This window comes from Scardinius erythrophthalmus (genome assembly GCF_964197995.2).
Source record: "Scardinius erythrophthalmus genome assembly, chromosome: 20".
Taxonomy (NCBI): domain Eukaryota; kingdom Metazoa; phylum Chordata; class Actinopteri; order Cypriniformes; family Leuciscidae; genus Scardinius; species Scardinius erythrophthalmus.
In genome coordinates this window covers 11,044,607-11,064,575 of record NC_138240.1, presented here as the reverse complement: position 1 = coordinate 11,064,575, position 19,969 = coordinate 11,044,607, and the positions used below count along the sequence as shown (strand labels likewise).

Sequence of the window (19,969 nt, the reverse complement as noted above, 5' to 3'; positions counted from 1 at the left end):
AGACTTTCAGCTGTTGAACAAATCAAACAAAAGTAATTGAAATAGCTCAACACAACAAATGTTTCAAGTGGTTTCCCCAAGTTCAACTTAAAATGCAACTTTTAATGACTTCTGCAGTCTCAAAATTATTCAAACTATTCCCTCTGAATAGAATCCCTTACAACAGCACAAATCTCCAAAACCGGTGTTGTCTTAAAGGGTTAGTTCACCCAAAAATGAAAATTATGTCATTAATGACTCACCCTCATGTCGTTCCAAGCCCGTAAGACCTCCGTTCATCTTCGGAACACAGTTTAAGATATTTTAGATTTAGTCAATGGACGTGTCACTGTTCACGTCCAGAAAGGCAATACAGACATCATCAAAGTAGTCCATGTGACATCAGTGGCTCAATCTTAAGTTTATCAAGCGTCGAGAATACTTTTTGTGCGCAAAAACAAACAAAAATAACGACTTTATTCCACTATTCATTTCCTTCTCTCTGGGCCTCGTAGTGTTTTTGCGCAGCGTGTCTGTGTTGCACGTCACCACGTAGGCTCACTATTGGCCGACGCTGGTCATGTGTGATGCGTGATGACGTGCAACACTGCGCAAAAACACTTACGAGGCCCAGAGAGAAGGAAATGAATAGTGGAATAAAATCGTTATTTTTGTTTGTTTTTGCGCACAAAAAGTATTCTCGACGCTTGATAAACTTAAGATTGAGCCACTGATGTCACATGGACTACTTTGATGATGTCTGTATTGCCTTTCTGGACGTGAACAGTGACACGTCCATTGACTTTAATGGAGGAACAGAAAGCTCTCGGACTAAATCTAAAACAGGGAACTAAACTAACCTTTTCCACTGGTGGCATTTGCGCTACTAACTTTTTCAGTTACTGGCGCAAAACATGATTTGGTCGCACAAATTGTTTATAGTAAGCCGCTCTGGATAATAATGAACAATAATGAAACTGTATTGCATACAGATGTGTTTTTTATTTTACTTGCCATCTTTTAAACCACATGCCTTCTTGTTTTTGTTTTCTTTAACATTGGTTGGGATAGATTTACTGCAATAGAAAATACAGTACACAATAAAGTGCAAAATGGATTTCAACATGCTATGGTTGGCACAGATGGGCAGACTCCTGAACTCTTAAGTAGTGATGCACCGATGTGAAAATTGTGGCCGATATCGATAATAACCGATATTAATATTGCTGTTATGGCCGATATCGATATCTCTGTATAGAAAACAAATTTACTGATAATCAAATAAAGAGATATTTTCCAAATTTTTTATCTTTTTTTTACTTTAGAAATGACTTATGTTGGGCACCTTTACCTGTGTGCAAAATATGTCACACATAGGACACACATGCATTATATTGCATTGCAATGTGTGCTGGTCAACTTGTCTAAAATTAAGAAACCCCTAGAAAACAGTAAAAAAACAGGAAAAAAAAAACAGGTGTACAATAAAGATAGGCTACTTAATTTATTATTCCAATAACCAAATATGATACTAAATAGCACAGGGAAAAGGGCTTCTATTTGTGACGTGCTGTCTTTGCATTTGAACATTGCACATTTTAAACAGGACAGGCATTAGCTGCATAAATGTTAGCCAATACACACATATTTATAGAAAACAGTAGACAATGAACAGACAGGAGTCCAATAATAGCATAACGAATCACGTATTCTAAAAATAATATCAATAGGCTTTGACGAATCCGACATATAACGAGGGCTGTGTTGCAAAACGTCCGTCATTGAAAACACGGCTGGATAATACAATATGCTTTCCGACATTTTGACAGAAAAAAAAAACAAGCAAGAACAAAATTTAAACTATAGCCCGTCAATTTTCATTTTACAATTATCTTCTGTCTCTGTGTGCGCGCGCGTCCGTATTTGTGTGAGAGAGAGAGAGAGCTCGCGAGTCGCGCAGATACAATGGTACGTTTTAATCTAAGTAACGGTCGCAGGGCTGAAGCCAACTTATGTGTTGAATGCTCTGACAGAGCACGTTATAAAACGTATTCTTAAAATACACATTTCTGTTTTAATAAATGCTCACAGTAAATCATAGCATATTGCCTAAAACATAGGTACAAAAATAATCAGTGATACATTTGCGACCCATTAAAAATTTTGGTCGCAATGGCATTTCAAAAGGTCGCATATGTGACCATTTTGGTCGCAGTGTAGTTCCCTGTAAAATATCTTAAACTGTGTTCCGAAGATGAACGGAGGTCTTACGGGCTTGGAACGACATGAGGGTGAGTCATTAATGACATAATTTTCATTTTTGGGTGAACTAACCCTTTAAGCACACCTGATGCGACTAATCAAGGGCTTCATTAGTTGCACCAGGTGTGCTTGCCTTGAACTGGCTAGGTTTGTTGAGTGTCACGTTTCACTGCATGTTGGAAATATGGCTAAGTAAAAAAAAATGGTCCAAAAAGTTAAGGGAAGATATCATGGCCCTTCACAAACAAGGAACAGGATACAAAACGTTAAAGGAACAGTGGTTACACTACGGGGCAGAAAAAGGAAGCTATCAACGGCTGCAACCAGATTTCTGAGAAGGCAGGTTCAGAAAAACCCTCGAGTGACTGCAAAAGACCTGTAGCAAGACTTGGTGGCAATTTTCCGATACCCTTTTCCCCTTCCTGATACCGATTCCCATACCTGGGCTCAGGGTATCGGCCGATAATGAGTACTGATCCGATACCTGGGTGTGTATCTGTATATACAGCTGTATATAATACTAGCCCTGTATGAACTGATAGAATTATTTTATGGTGTGCTTCAGACTTATCCCTTAATAAAACATGAACAAATACATACAGTGAACTAGAGTATTTGTATTATACAACATACATTTGACAGTAATATATGATTTATTTTTCTTAATTGAAAAAGAACTTCAAATGCAGCCACATATCTAACACTGTAAACTGAAAAGACCACCTGGCACTTGAGAACTGCTGGTCAACACGGAAGAAAGCCCTGTCTAGGCTCTTCCACCGGTACGGGTTTTGTCGAGCCATTCGTTAGTCATTAGTCTTCGGCTGACAAATCAGAGGAAAGGGTTGTTTCATTCCTGATTCAACGGCCAGAAATGTAATATTCAAGCTTTTTCTACCTCGGAACAAAAAACTAAAAATCAAGCTGAATACTGTTTTTCGTAAAAAAATAAAAAAAATAAATAAAAAAAATGAAAAAGGAACTGTTTTCTCATTTTTGTAATTTAAATATTAAATCAAAAAACGAATGACACGTGTATTTTATTTCCCTATTTCCATAAACACATTTGAAAAAATCGGACAATGGAGATTTTTTTTCCCTCCTATTTCTAAATGATAGACAGGAAACAGCTCGATTCCCAATTTTGATTTTTCTAATTTCAAAATTTTCAAAAATGAATTTCAAAAATCCGTTGGCCCCATCCGTATTGGAAATAGTTTTTTACTAGTGATTCTTTTGACATAAATAGTTTTTTTTTTTTTTGTAAAATATATCAAGGTTGTGACACCTACTGCTAGCGTGTTTTCATTTCTTTTTCGCTGCTCTATACAGTGGTTACTTGTGGTATTTTTTGTGGTATCTGAGGCATTTCCGATACTAGTATCAGAATAACCCTATATTAAACTTATGCCATGCCAGAACTCCGAGACATACACCACTACTGAAAAGTGCTCAAAATCATATAAATAAGCCACAGAAGTTTTGGAATTCTGTTCTATGGATCGATGAAACAAAACTGTAACATTTCGGCCCCATGGATCAGCAGTATGTCTGGAGGAAGAAGAATGAAGCATATGCTGAAAAGAACACTCTCTCTACAGTTAAGCATGGTGGTGCTCGGTGATGCTCTGGGGCTGCTTTGCATCCTCTGGCACTGGAAACCAGCAGCATGTGCAAGGCAAGATGGATTCATTGTATCGGGAAATCCTAGGAGACAATGTCATGCCATCAGTGAGGAAGCTGAAGCCAAGAGGACAATGATCCCAAGCATACCTCAAATTCCACCATGGCTTGGTTGCAGAAGTCATCCTGGAAGATTCTACAGTGGCCATCATAGTCACCTGATTTGACCCCCAAAGAAAGTCTCTGGTGGGATTTGAAGGCGGTGGTTGCAGCACGCAAACCCAAGAATATTACCAAACTGGAGGCCATCATTTCTCATGAGGAATGGGCTAACATTCCTCAGAAACGCTGCCAGAAGCTGGTGTCTGGTTATATACATCTTGTTTGCAGCAGGTCATAACAGCAAAAGGGTGTTCTACTAAGTACTAAAGATGCTTGCCATGAAAGGGTTGTATAATTTTGAGACTGCAGAAGTCATTAAAAGTTGCATTTTCAGTTGAATTTGGGGAAACCACATTTGTTGTTGAACTATTTCAATTACTTTTGTTTGATTCGTTCATTGCAAACAGCTGAATGTCTGTAACTTTAGCCAATAAACCTGGTTTGCAGTGGGGGTTGAATATTTTTATTATAACTGTAAGCTGTGGAAAATAACTAAAATCGGGGTTACGAGCAGTCCTGTGCACTTGAGGCGGCCTTACTTCACTTAATTGTGCCTAATGACATTAAGCATGTCACATACTGTATGCAATAGTCGTGTTTTGTAATCCTTTGAAGTATTAAAATCATTCAGTTATCGTAAGCCATTGCAATATGCATATCACGATTATTATATACTGCTATATTTCAATAATTTAGATATATCGTGCAGTCCTAATTATAATATATAACCCTAACCCCACACTTTTCATACTGTACATTTACTGAAGTTATATAATTTAAAATGGTTAATGCTATCTGATGTAGTGTTGTAAGGTCCCCCCCATTTAGACAAAATGGTACAGAATTTTAACACTGGTAATTTATAGGTTATTGCCCATAACATTTTGTTCCGTAGGGTAGAGTTCAGGCTGAAAGCTGCGTGTGACTAACAATTGCTCGCTGTTCTGATATGACACAGATCAAACATCCTCCTCTGCTATTGTCAAACATGGACGTCCTCTCCGTCCCTGCATCAGGGCACCGATGTCTGGTGTACGTGCTGAGACGAATGCACGCTCATTTGAATGTTTAAATAACAGTGCAGTCTACTACCGGTGTCATTTAGATGGAAGCATGACATTTTTAAACCTTATTCAAATTTTGCTGCATTAGTAAACATTTTATAAAGGGATGTAAATGAGTTTCGCACAGTGGGAGGGATTTTCATTTGCAGACTTTAAAGAGCTGATTAGAAAGCTGTGTGTATACTTACAAGAAACGGGCAGACCAATTATGCAGCAGCAGGCAGCAGAATTGGTATATAATAGATGGTTTTCTAATTTCAAATGAATATTTATAGGAAGAATTAGGAGGCGCTTGTCAGCATTATAGAGATGGATACGGAAAAATTAGAGACCTGACCCTGGAGTATATTTCCATGAAGCTGTAGCCGTGTGCTTGTTTGCTGGAGGAGAAATGGTATTCATTAGTAAATATTATAGAAATGAAAAATACAAAGAAGTGTTTTTTTTGAAGATGCTGATATATTAGAAGACTCTGTTTCATTTGACTAGTCATATGAGAGGTGTGTGTTGTTTATGAGTCATTTCTTTGGTTCTTTTCTGACAGTAGTGGCACAGACACAAAGCTTTAGAGGTGACAGGCACAAATCAGTTGCTGAGGGGTGAAGTCAGTGTTCGAGTCAGTCAGATACAGGCGGTGTTCGGACAGCCCTGAGTGGTACTGTGTGACAGTGGATGGACAGATTGACTCAGACTTCTGCAAGTAAGATTTCCACTCCGTCTTTGCTGCACACTGTGACTTATTCATGAAATGTGAGTAGAATGGGTTTTTGTGTGAATGTATGTGACACCATTCTTCAGTAAATTGTCTCATTTCAACTCAATAGGACGGTTTAAGAATGGACGGTTTAAGTATTTTTATGTATAAGGTCAAGTGAGTTGCCTACACAAATCGAAATTATTGATAGCTTGATTTCCCTTTTAAAGGAAAACCTGTATGGAAACATTCATTAGTTCTGCTTTCTAAGGAAAATACTTTCCTGGGTGTATTTCAGGGTTATTATCATTAACCAAAACTATTAAAAACAAAGTCCCCATGTGGTGAAAATCAAGTTTTTAATGTTGTTTATATGTCTATGTGGTGTTTTTAATATGCCTAAGACAAACCATGTGCAAATTCAACACCATTGCTGAGTATTTTCTCCTTAACTGCAGTGAACCAAAAATCACCGAATCACTGGTCACAAAAACGGTTTGAAATCGCTGGTGTTTCTGACGTCTCAAACTACCTTGTAACCAAACATGTCAATGTGTGATCGTCAACGAGCTGGAGCGAGTGAGTGGAGGCGGGGCTAATTTGCATTTTCAAAGAACCACGTATACTGAATGGAAAAAACGGGGGAAAAAAAGGAAAAAACTTTTAAATATGTCATTTTGGTGATCAAAGATGAGTTTTAAGGGATATAATTATTGACTACAAGGGGACTTTAATTGAAATAAAGTTGAAATACTTATTTAAAAAAAATGCTGTTGTTTTTATCTTTCAGTTCTTTTCAACTTTCAAAAAATATTAAGAGCCCAACGATTTTCAGTATTGATAATAATAAGAATTAAGAAATGTTTCTTGACCAGCAAATCAGCATATTAGTGATTTCTATGATTTCTGAAGGATCATGTGACACTGAAGACTGGAGTATTGATGCTGAAAATTAAGATTTGCCATCACAGGAATAAATTACATTTTCAAATATATTAAAATGTAGAAAATAGTTGTTTTAAATTGTAATAATATTTCACAATATTACTGTTTTACTGTATTTTTAATCAAATAAAGGCCCCCTTGTAGAGCTTAAGAGACTTCTTTCAAAAACATTAAAAACCAAAACCAAAAGCATCGCTATTCAGCTGGTTAATCAAAGGATAACAATGAATTATTAATAATTATGGTGTAGATAATTGTTTTGAGGTAGTTGGGGTTTTCTTAAATTTTTGGCTGTTAGATTGTCCACAATTGTTGTTTTGCAGTTTAAGTGGTCTGCTGGGTGGAAAACTTGAGAACCACTGCTTTTAACTGATGTTCTGGGCATGAACAGTTACAAACTGTCACCTTGACCATCTCTGATAGCGTTTATCTTCCCATCTGTTTTTCTGTTTCTGCTTCCTCTTACTTGAACTCTCTGTCTCTCCCTCGGTTGTTCGTCCCCCTCTCTTCTCATGGCTGGAGAGTTCCCTTTTTAAACAGTAGCTCTATTATTTTTACATCTCTCCACTCCAAACCACAACTCACCCTGCTTAACAAAAGAGAAAGAGGCTTTAGTCTTAAGATAATCTTGACAGCACTGAGACGTTTTCACTGTGTGTCTCCTCTCAGCAGGCTGTTTAAAGTGGGACAGAGTTGATGCTACAGCCATTTTGGGTGAGTAAATGTTATGGTGGGGGGACCGCTGTCCTGCCCGGTCGGTCACAGGCGGAGATGAATGAATGGGGTCTCCTCTGGTTCCTCAGAGAAGGGGTTTGGTGTTCGTGTTGTCCCGTCTCAGCTGATCTTTAAAGGACTTGTTTAGTCCTTCCCATGATTCTTGTTCTCTCCTGATCAGCCTGTTTTTCAGGGTGAGCAGTGGCACAGACAGCTCTCAGCCCTGAGGCCTGTTGGAGGGTGTGTACTTGTGTGGTTGTGTGTGTGTGTGTGTGTGTGTGTGTGTGTGTGTGTGTATGTGTTAGGGGTGTATCTTGCTTGACTTCATCTTTAAGGCTGTTGCATAGAAAGTAGGTTATTCATTTGTCTTCACACATTTTCATGCAATTTTTCATACAAATGTCTAAAATATGGACGTAATCTACAATAGAAACACTATTGTGTTTGTGTAATTTATTTAATACATTCTTGGCACAGTTATCAGCAGCCATTACTCTAGTCCTCAGTGTCACATGATCCTTCAGAAATCATTCTAATAGCCTATTTACTTAGTCACTTTTGATCAATGTTCAAGTTAGTTAAAAAGCACTACATGTCTTCTTTAATAAATCTCAATATGAATTTAGACGAAATAGTTTAGATTTTAATATTAGGCATTTATAAGTTATCAGCTGTAACGTGAAAATCATTATTGGCCTATTTATTATCAGGCAGAATCTTAATATCAGTGCATCCTATATGTGTATCAAAAAGTCATTTGACTGAATAATTCTCCCATTCTCTTAAACCCTTGGCATGGATTATTTTTTTTTGTCTTGGAAGCATAGCTTGTTTGCATCTGATTAGAGTTAAAGTGTGTTTAAGTCATTAGGCAGGTTTAAGTCATGTTCTATTGACACTCACATGACTTGTATAGCAACGCACGTAGCTGGGCATTGATCTTGGTACATGTAAAAGCACAGCTTAAAAGTTACAGAACACAGATGTCAGCGTTCTATCTGCGTAAGAGAAAGTTAACCTGATATAAGTGCCCAGATGGCTTCTTGTTTATGTTTCAGTCGTAAGATGTGTGAACAGCCTCTCTCAACCTCTGTTAGGTAACACAAGGGTGAATTAATTTTTATTTTTGCTCATTTGTCACCACAATATTCAAAATTATAATTTATGCACAACTAGCATCACCAAAAGTAAAAGCAAAAATGACTGTTTTCAAACAGGTATGCCATTGACTGAAAAAAAATATTTAGAATTGGATGGCACCATGCTACTCATACTCTACCTATAATAATAATTAGAGTAATGTGCTACACTCTTAAAAATAAAGGAATTTACCCAGCAATGCTAATAAAGAATCATTTTCGCTTCTCTAAAGAACCTTTTAGTGAACAGTTCTTAAAAGAACCATTTTTTTTTTCTGTGCAGAACACTTTTTTTTGGAATGGAAAGTTTCCATGGATGCTAGTAACATGCTAATCCGGAATTCAGCCTGTCTTTTTTGTGTAACCATGCTTTCTTAATTCTTCTCTGCATTTATTTGAAGGGAAAAATGTATTTAAACCTGATAAAAACTGTTAAACTGAGCTGAGGAGACTATACTCTTATCGGTAATTGTCAAATTAGCCAAATTATCAGCATCTATGCAAGTGACGGAGCATATAGAACTTCACCAATGGAGGCCGTTCCAATACTGAGCAACTTGAAAGGGTAACACTCTTTTCAGACCCGAGTTGCAAATCTAAACGCTTCCATCCTCATCAAAAACCTACTACTGTGGGTGATTATACTTACGCCATTCCATAAAAGCCTGTGAATCAACACTCTGCAGCCTTGATGGGTAGATCTTGTTTACTCAAGACTCGCAGCAGAGTGGTTGGGCGTATGGGTGCGCACATACACACACGCGTTTGCACACTTTTCTCTCGTCTGTACACCTGGTGCTTTGTCCTGTGCCCCGTGCTGCTAAAGGCAGAGCTAAACACTGCCCCTTCTGACAACTTCAAACGAGGAGAGAGTAGGAGGAGGAGTAGTCGGCTCTTTTGATCTTTCACTCTCCTGTTTTGTCTTCTCTCAATTTGTCTCCCTCATTTCTGAGTCACTGATTCTGAAGGTGTTTTTATATGGAAAGGCTGCAAAACATAGAGTGCTGTGATGTATTTTTGTAAGTCAACACGGAGGTTAGCATCACTCTGATTTTACATCAACAAAAAGACAATAGAATAAGGTCTGTGACCAACAAAAGTTTATAATTCTTACACGTTTTGTTCATGATAATCTTCACAAATTTACACAACGTTTATGAATTTTGATGCCTTATTACAATCGGCAGAAGTAAAAAGCTAAACATTGGCTATAGACCAACTACACCACAGTTGCATGACTTTAATGTAACCACCATTAAGCTTCTGACAGCTCTTTAATTAGAAAATATTTTCTTTGAAAGTTTGAGTTTGAATAGTATGCAAGAGTAACTCAGTGAGGCTGAAAAAACGTGAATAGTTGTGAATAGATGAGTTTACCTGTTCAGCATGGTGATGTTTAATTCCCAGACAACCTTTGTAGTGTCCCATTTAGCCACTTGTTAGCGACCACCTTTTTCAAGTCAAGTAAAAGGTTTAATAAAATCAAAGGGGGGAAATTGCTGATGTAACATGTTGTAGAATAAAACGTGGGTTTGTTAACCAAAGAGATTATTTCAGGCATTTAACCAAATCATATTCAAAGAACTCATTGACTTCAGGACGATTGAACTGTAAAGCTAACTTGTTTCTGGGTTTTGGCCTGCTCTAACAGTGATAGTTGATTGGTTCAGTTGACTAAAAAGACTCAAGATAAACAAGATTTGTTTACTCGTTCATTTGGTGATTATACAGTAGGTGCAGTCGTGGATGGTGACAAGTGACGCGAGTATCTTTTTGAGTTTTATGAGTGATTCTTTAAATTATTCACTCAACAGATTCATTAAGTTGTTCACAACCAAAACCCCATAACAGCACTAATTTAAAATATAGCTGCATGCAGCAGCTACGGGGCCAAGCCCTTAATGGACATTTGATATTTTTGGATGTAAGATTTATTTAGGGAACATTATGCACAATTCACATGGCACAAACTCTTGCTACAAACTGGATTTGATTAAGCAATCTTCATACCTAAATAAATTACTCAAATAATTAAATGACATTTGGTCCTAAAAGTATTAAAACTACTGTATAAAAACGTAGGCCTCATTGTAATAAATATGTAAAATGTAGCAACTTTGGTTTTAATTGTTACTTTTGAATTGTTCTATAGTTCTTTATTCTATAGCTTCTATGAAGTATAGTTTGTTATTCCATTCATCTATCCATTCTGCAAACTTCTTATCCACAGTGTTTATTGCAATATTGATTTTCAGAATTTTGAAAGTCTAAAAAGTCGTCAAACCCATCCTATGATTACTAAAAGATTAAAATAAAAATAAAAAATACAAATAAACTCTTGAATGTACATGGCATATCAGTAACAATTTGGACATTGCACCATATGGGATTCATAATGTGTCACTCAGAAGACATGCGTTCCCTCAGTTGCTGAAGTTCAGTATAGTTCAAGTGAGAATGAACTCAAAATGAAGATTTTGTATATAAATGCACTGCATGTTATATTTAATAAGTTCAGATTAGATAATTCTGAAGATGTAATGTCTAGAACATAAGACATTTCTGCACCATTTCTGGCCAAAGTGCCTCTTTCGGTCTGGACATGGAAGTCAAACCCACAACCTGAGAAGTTTGGGCCTTGTTGCTCATCACGGTTCGCCGCTCAGGTCGCGCACAGTCACCAAGCTGCAGAGGAGAGCTTCCAAGGCAAGAATGAGCACACAAAAGCATTAGTTAACATATTAACCAATTAGGCATGCTAAGATAACTTTGCCTCTAATGTAAATTGTTTAACCTATATAGCCAAAATCACCATTAGAATGAATGGCAACTAGTTAGCATTTTAACCTATTAGCCAGAGGTGTAAAATCCAGGTTCAGAAAGTAAAAGTCCTCCTCAGTATTTTGTTCCAATCACATGGATTTGTTAATTAGCACAGTTTTTTAGCCAGGAGATAGAACTAATTAGTGAAATCAGCTGGCTGAGTTCATGTGTGGAATAGACATATGGCAGGACTTTTACTTTCTGACCCCTGGACTTTACACCTCTGCTATTAGCATGCTAAGCTAACTTGCATAAAACAGCAAACACAGGCAGTCGACTTCAGAGAGGTATCTCTTGGGAATGGTAGTCAATATCAAAAATCTTTTCATTCATTTGTGCGGCTCAGTCCAAAGATCATCTGATCATATTCTGGACAAAATTGGAAAAAATTTGTAGTTCCGAAAAAAACTGAATTCAATTCAAGAAGGCAGACAGGAACATTTATGGAAAATAACAAATTAGATATTGTCAGAATCAGCATAAACCAAGGAACATGACACAGAAAACAAAATTTGAATGATGTTTACAAAAGTTAGTGTTTTTGCTAAAACTTATATCTCTGGAACACTAGGTGGCGCTGTGTTCAAACTTCGTTCTCGGGTACCTCCAGGGCATGCTCTCAATGAACCTGCCAAATTTTGTGTCAATGTTAAAGCATTTAAAAATATCAACGTTTATGTCAGATTTCAAATTGGGGGACAGGCGATTCGTCCGATCTTGGTAAAACCGGTATTGACTGACTCAGCATGACCCAAGGAATCAAACACCAAGATCATGATTTTCTGACAAACATTTCAAAAGTTATTTTGCAAAAATAGCAAATTTCGCATGTACCCTCGGATCATGGTACTGATTAAGCGTACTGAGTTTCGTTTTGTTAAATCAAAGTTTGGTAGAGTATAGATAGCATCTAATCTGATTTAGGAATATCAAAAACTGTTCAGTCATTTCTGTGAGGCTCGGTTCAGTGATCATCTGAGAATTTTGGTGAGAACTGGCCAAAATTTGAAGTAGCAGTGAAAAACCTGAATACAGTACATCTCAAAATAGTCACTATTGTAATGGGTGGAGTCTTAATGTAAGATATTGAAATGGGATCAGCATGATGGTGTACTAAGAATTTTGTTTCTATGACAGAGGGTTCAAAAGTTATAACCGTTTGAAAAGTGAATTTTTGAGCTGTTGGTGGGGCTATAGAGGTGGTCCTAGAGACCCTAAAGTTGGTTAGATTACTATTCATTACCACCAGAACAAGTGTGCCAAATATAGCGCTTTTCCTGTGTACTCAAAGCGCTTTACATATTGAAGGCGGGAATCTTCTCAACCACCACCAATGTGCAGCATCCACATGTTACAGCCCCTCTGGGGCTTGGCTCCTAAATACAGATTTTAAAAAGCAGCTTTTGACATTTGTTCTGTTAGTCATAATAGGGTAAAACATACTTTATATTTAACTGGCTGCTTATTATAAGATATCACTTCTGTTTGGAATCGACTCCCTAATGGACATTTTCCACTTTGCTTGACAACTAGAAAGAGACCATTTACTTTTTGTCTTGAATTTTGATCTGTTGTTTGTTTTATCCTTAAAAGCTTAACAGACTTCTTTAATTAAATTTTTGCTGAAAGTGTGCTTATGCTATATTTCTTTCTGTGTAAATGCCATTGGTTTAATATTTTGTTCATACTTTATTCATACTTTAAGTGTGTCCAAATACTTTTTTTGGGCTGCTGTGTGTGTGTGTGTGTGTGTGTGTGTGTGTGTGTGTGTGTGTGTGTGTGTGTGTCTTGTCTTGGCCTTAGTTCAATTTGAAGATACACATGTTCGTAACTAAAGAGGGAAAAAGATGAATCTGTAACTCTGGCTTTGGGCTGTGATAGAAAGCATGTCTAGATCTGTTCAGGCTCAAGTCAGGTTTGTTTTCTTTTCCTGATGATCGGTAGTACGTAACCCAGCAGAGACTCTAATGGATCTAATCATGTGTCCATTCTGACTTTAAACGCGTGCTGTCAGGCTCCTGAATGTGAATGTTGAATGTGTTCTCTGTCTCTCTCAGGTGAGATGGTGAGAGGGGGGAGAGAGTGAGGCCATGGGCTGCACCTCGGCTAAGCAGGTGTCGGCTGTGCCCACCGACGAAGAGGGCCGGGGCAAAGCCTACAGCAATGGAGACCTTTTCACTGGTCAGTCTCAAACACACAAACATGAGCTATGAGCATTGTGGCCTTAAACAATGCACTTAAATGGACAGTTCAACCTCAAAAAATTATGTCGTTCCAAACCTGTATGACTAACTTTTTTCCCTTTGAAAACAAAAGAGTTTTTTTTTTTTTTTTTTTTTTACCCTTGATTGTCAGTGGGGTCCAGTGTTATGTGGACCCTAACGTTCTTCAATATTTTGTGTGCCTCAGAAGAAAGGAAGTCATGCAGGTTTGGATAACAAAAAGGGTGAATTTTGGGTGAACTATCCCTATAACCCCAGGTTACTACTGGGGAACTGTCTGTTTAGTAATTAAATTGCAAGTTAAAATACTTTCGCTTTGGATAAGAGAGTCCACTCAATGATTATTTTGTAATTTTTTATAGAAATTGGCTTTTTATGCGTCTAAAACTAAATGGTTTTAGTTTTCATTCACAGTCCAGGTTTGGTTATACCATAAATAATATTAAAATATCCTTTGATTAAAACATTTATGGATGTAAACAGGGCAGAGATGTGTTTGATTTCCATGGAAGACTGTCACGTTTTTAGAATGTAATTTCTCCACTGGACTTCTGTTGATGGATAAGAGCCTGTTTTCCATTCTGTATTTTTGGCTTCGTCCCATTTGGTATACTTGGACTGTGCTTTAAAACTATGTACTTTCGTAATGAGGGGAAAGTCCACACTTTGGAATATAGTATCAGGACACAACCATGTCATAAAATTGTGTCTTGATTTCTAGAACAACCTCTGTTGTGTATTGTTTACATGAAAGCATTAGCTGAATTCATTATCTTAAAATGACTTACAGGTTCATACATAGTTTAGACATGCATGACTCTTTTCTTTCATGGGATGTAATGTGGGTAATACTAGCTCAAATATAGAATTTCTTCTCTTTCATGTGGGTAATATTAGCTCAAATATAGTATTTGGATTGGGTTGCAGTGATTTGCTATTTTCTTCTCTATTGTTCAAGAGATTTTGAGATGGACATCACTGAAAATCATTTGCAGTTCAGTAAGTGATTCAGATGTTGATTCACTGAGTCAGTGAAGGATTTGTCAGACTGATTCAAACTGGTAACTTTTGAGTAGAGTTGTCTTTTTTAACAATTTATTAAATGAATCAGCTCACAAGAGTAATTTTCTTGTGAATTACACTACTCGCGCTGTATGTTTTTGATTTGGTAAAAATAACTAATTTGGCAGTAGTCGTTTTTTATTGCTGGCCAAACCTATGCTTTAATCTTATTATCTAGGAAAACATGATAAAGTCATTCAAACATATTGGACAGAAAGACATCTTGTTGTTTTGGAAGACATTAGTGGCATTGATATTCACTGAACGAACGAAAAGCCAGTTAAGTAATTTATGTCCAAGCAGTGAATAATGTTTTACAATGTTTTGGGAAGATGGTTACATTCTGGGAATTCTTGGATGCATCCTTCTGGGCATTCATACTGTGTTTGTCGAAGTAAAGACTCTCAGCTACATCTGTGCCAACAGGCGTGTGTTTGAGGATAACATTATCAGCTGGAGTGAGTGACTCATGTGTTCGCTGGGTTTTGTGTGTGTGAGAGGTTGTAAATATGTTTTAAAGAGTTTAGATAACAGCAGCGCTTAGTGTGTGACCTGTGAGAGAGTGACAGAGATTATAGGAGATTAAGAATTAAGGGCAAAACAGCAGAAAACCTCACAGGAAACACTCAATGACCAGCCATAGGAGGCTGCCGCCTCTCTCTCTCTCTCTCTCTCTCTCTCTCTCTCTCTCTCTCTCTCTCCTTCTTCCTGCCATGTTCCTTTCTCTGTCTCTAAGGATTCACAGTGTGTGAGATGGAGGGAAACGGTCGAATGAGAACGAGGGAGAGAGTGAGTGACGTGGGATCAGACTCCCATGTTTTCCTCCCCTGACATTTATCCCTCCCTCTGCATATCTGTCGTTCTTCTCAAGGCCACACTTTCCTTGTTTCCTTCCTTTCTTTGCTGTGTCCTTTTCATTATTCTGCCTACTTTTCTGCCTAAGCTATTCTACTTTACTCTCTCTTTTTTTTTACCTCAGTATCCCTTCCTCTTTCTCATATGATGTTTCTTGCCTATTTTATCTTTAGCGGTGTTGAGTAGATACACTACAGTACTTCTAAACTACTTCTAATATACTGTGTATATAAATTATATACATAACCGTTCAAAAGTTTGGGGTCAGTAAGCAGTACATTAATACTTATTCAGCAAGGATGCACTAAATTGTAAAAAAGGGTTATGTATAATGTTGCAAAAGAAATCTATTTTAAGTAAATGCTGTTCTTTTTAACTTTCTATTCATCAAACAGCCTTGAAAAAAATGTAGCATGGTTTCCAATGCTCAACTGTTTTCAACTATGATAATGAGAAATTTTTCTTGAGCAGCAAATCAGCAATGATTTCTGAAGGATCATGTGACACTAAAGACTGGAGTAATGATGCTGAAAATTCAGTGCTCTTGATCTTCAAGGTTTTCCATTGTGCCTCTTTCACATCTCTGGTTGCTTTCATGCACACCACTTCTGTCGTCCTTTCTGACTTCACTTGTGGATTTTTATTGTTGTTTAGAATTATAGAATAATAGTGCTCTCTTTATCTTGAATCTTGAACCAAAGGTAATATCAACCACAATTTGTTACTTGATCAGACAAGGTACTGTTTGAAACCATTGTGATTTGCATATGTAATTTTTCACATATTTAAAACAAATAGTAGGCAAAATACAAATATATGCTGCACCGTAAGCTAGTATCAGTGTAATTTTAGTATTATTTATATTTTACTATAGTAGATATTTTCAGTTTTCACTTTAAGTTTAAATAGTACTTTAACTTATACAATTTAAGTTAGTTGCCAAGGGAATATTTCTAATTTTCATTTAAGTATTTCATATTTTGTTTTACTTTTAATTTCAGCTTTATTTCAATTAAACTAAACTGATTACAAATTTAAAATCAAGAACAACACAAGCTATTCCTTTTGATCATGAATATTTGCTGTGTTTAATGAAGAACTAGCTAATCGACCAATAAGAATGTCCATATACAGTAAATATGCATGCATAGTATCAATACAGTTAGGACATTCTACATCCACCATGTTAAGGCCATGACACACCAAGCCAACGTCAAAGAACTAGCGGCAATGAAAGCCGATTGTTGGCTGCTTCTTGGCCCAAAAAACTGTGGTTGAACGCCTCAAAGACTCTAGCATACTGTCATGCGTTTTCTGTGCATGTGTGAACTGTCTATATCAGCAGGTGTCAATAGTCTATTCATCATTCAAAAAGGGAAACTAGCAAGACTGCAGATATACCAACCGTAAACAAAGCAGCTCTTGCTTAACGTTTTAAATATAAATCACGCTGATCACTTTTTTAATCCGGCAGCCTTCTGTCTGTACCGTCTTGACTTTACTCGCTTTTATCCTAGTGCACTGACTTGTTCGCTAAACCGAACAGCCAATCAGAGTGATCTCGCTCATCGACGGCCCAGACGGCAGTTCAACATGCTGAATCGTGCGAGCTCCCGCCGAGGTGTGGAACACTGCAAAAACTGACCCAACAGATGCTCACTGACGGCATGACGTTGGCTGATGGCTTGGTGTGTCACGGCCCTTAGCAATGTCATTTCACTTCTACGACGTCAGACTTATTGCTGTTCTCTAATATTTACAAAAATATTCACTCCTGTCTTATTACATAATGTGGTAGAGTCGTCATTTAGCTACTATTTGACATAATATTTGACATTATCTCTGGGAAGTACCAGTAGTCATTTTCAGATATGGGTTCTGCTTCTCTGTTCTGCATTTCCTCTTGTGAGATTTTGAGGATGTGACGGTTTAAACTGTATCTTCTAGTTCTCTTTCACTCAGTGTCTGTGATCTGTAGGCTCATGATGTGGCATGTTAATCTGAGAGAACTGTAACGCACAACAACAGATTGATAAGTATTATATTCACCAGCGCGAACAGAGCAGTGACCTGGTTACTGTGGATTATTGCTAACTCCCCCCTTCTTCTTTCTCTATCAGTCTATCTTTCTGTCTCTCACTCGCTTTTTCTCTCTTTCTCCTGCCAACCCGATGTCCTTCTTTCCACTGCCCTTCCCAGCTGTCAGTCAAACGGCTCTATCAATAGAACAGAGGGCTTTCAACCCCACCCCCCCTCTCTCTCTCTCTCTCTCTTCTCTCTCTCTCTTTCTCTTTTTCACTCTCTCAGCTCTCAGCTCTCGGCCTGACTTGATTAGTGCCAACAGACTGTTTACTAGTCAAACTGTGTCAGTGTACAGGCAGTGAGAGTGTGTAAGTTTGTGCGTCCTGCCGTCCTCATCTGTGATTCAGTGCTTATTCAATCCCAGCAACACACACGATCTCCGGCACGCACAATGACAGGAAAGGCCGAGCTGCCCTAAAACAAACAAGAGGGGCAGCAGGCGGAGAATATGCTGTCTGGTTACATGCGATCTGCAGTGAGCTGTTGAGATTGGTGTGTGTGTGTTGAGATTGGTGTGTGCGTGTGTATGCTGCCAGTCTATAACGGGGCGTTCACACTGATGCTGATCTGCACCGACAAAGTGACCGGAAGGCATTTGATTTTCAACGAGAGCTGGCCATATCTGACAGTTCGACCATTCGCAACGTGATGTAGGTGTGTCCAGTGTTGCGAGAAAAGTTTTACTTTTACTTTTACTTTTAGAGCCAGGTATCAGGGTTAATGGAGCAGAGCGTAGGGGGCACAGTTCAGGCCAGGCCAGGCCCCCTTGTGGCGCCAACACTTATTAACAATAACAACTCTCTAGCACCATATGTTTGTTTTTCTTTGCACCACATGAGGACAGAGCAATAGAGAGATGTTTCTTGCCATTATGTACACAGTCTTTTTATTGCATAATCAATACAGATTGCAAACTCACATTCACAGCTACTCACAGCAGAGTAAGATCCATTTTGAGTTAAGAATGATCGATGTTTAACATTATTGTGAACAATTTCATTGTTCTATATGATTTTATCTGTATTATTTCATGTCTTCCAGTCATTACATATGCATTTGGCAGATGGTTTTATCCAATGCGACCTACCTGCACATTTAAGGTTTGCATTTCTTTCTTCATGTTTTTTCGAGAACTCAAACCCATGACTTCCAGCTCTTGTTCTACAAACTGAGCTTCAAGAAATTTCAGCAGTGATTTGTTTCTGCCCACATGCAGCGTTATTAAAAAATTATGCATTGAAAACTGTCAGATATTGCGAGCATTGATTCATGCATTATGCATTTCAGCAGTGTTACTATAAAGCTTTCCCCTCTAGTTTTTTTTCTACAGACAAGAAAACTGATTTGTCAAATATGAATTGCAAGTTTACAATTGATATTTACATCAATTGTAATCGGATTTTCAGATGATATGGCTAGTTATGAAAGTTAACAATAACAGGCCACCCAGCAGTAGGAATGTCCAATGTGGCTCAGAAACTTGTTGACCTTCGGTGATAAAACCACTGTTTGAACGTAGCATAAAACGGTGTGTGTGTGTGTACATGTGGCTTACATTTCACACAGCCATTTTTCAAAGTCACCAAGTGACTGCGTTAACAAAGCGACTGTTTAGCTAATGTTTTTAACGGCAACGGCGTACGGTAGCGCAACAGATCATCTCAGTGACACTCTGTCTTCTGAGGTTTAGACACATGACTTCAGATGTTTAACGGCTGATCTTTAACCAAAGGCGTGGTATCGGTCATGTGTCTAAAGGTAGCGCAAAACATGTCTCTTGTTCTGCTCGATTTTGGAACTCCTCTCTGTTCTGTCATAACATTAGTGAGTAATCTTCCACCTACTATCAAAGAGAGCGTGAGATTGACAAACTCCCCTCCCTCGCTGTGGACTCACTGTCTTAACAGACTCCCACTTATAGAATCGCTTCAGGGCAAAGCTTCTCCACACTGATTCTAAAAGTAAAGCGGCCCACTCATGTTCCTCAGACACGCCACTCACGGAACTGAACACATCTGAAATTGGGCCAGAAGGTAAAAGTGAGAGGAAGACAAGGTTGTGTGGCTGTCTTGTCATCCGATTTGTCTCGTTTAAGCCGATCGAGTACCCAGACAGCTAAATTACCTGGTCGTCAGAAGGCATCTTGTCACAAACACAGAAAAAGACTAGAATAAACATTCAAGGCCTAATGATTAGTGCAGGTTTTCTCATGTTTCCCAGAAAATGTAAAAGAAATATTTTTCAAGTTTTATTTAAAAGAAGTGCGTATGTGCGTGCGTATGTATGTATGTATGTATGTATGTATGTATGTACTCACTGCTCATATAATAAAATAAAAAAAAT

At 37.8% G+C, this 19,969-nt stretch overlaps 1 protein-coding gene across 1 annotated transcript in view; it reads left to right on the top strand.

Annotated features, from left to right (window-relative positions):
* LOC308680184 (uncharacterized protein C1orf21 homolog) overlaps nt 1-19,969 on the top strand; it is a 32,555-nt gene that overhangs the window by 3,816 nt on the left and 8,770 nt on the right. Inside the window, exon 2 of the mRNA XM_081348169.1 lies at nt 13,463-13,586. Within this exon, the coding sequence (XP_081204295.1) occupies nt 13,496-13,586 (91 nt within the window). The 5' untranslated portion in view covers nt 13,463-13,495. The remainder of the gene's footprint in view (nt 1-13,462; nt 13,587-19,969) is intronic.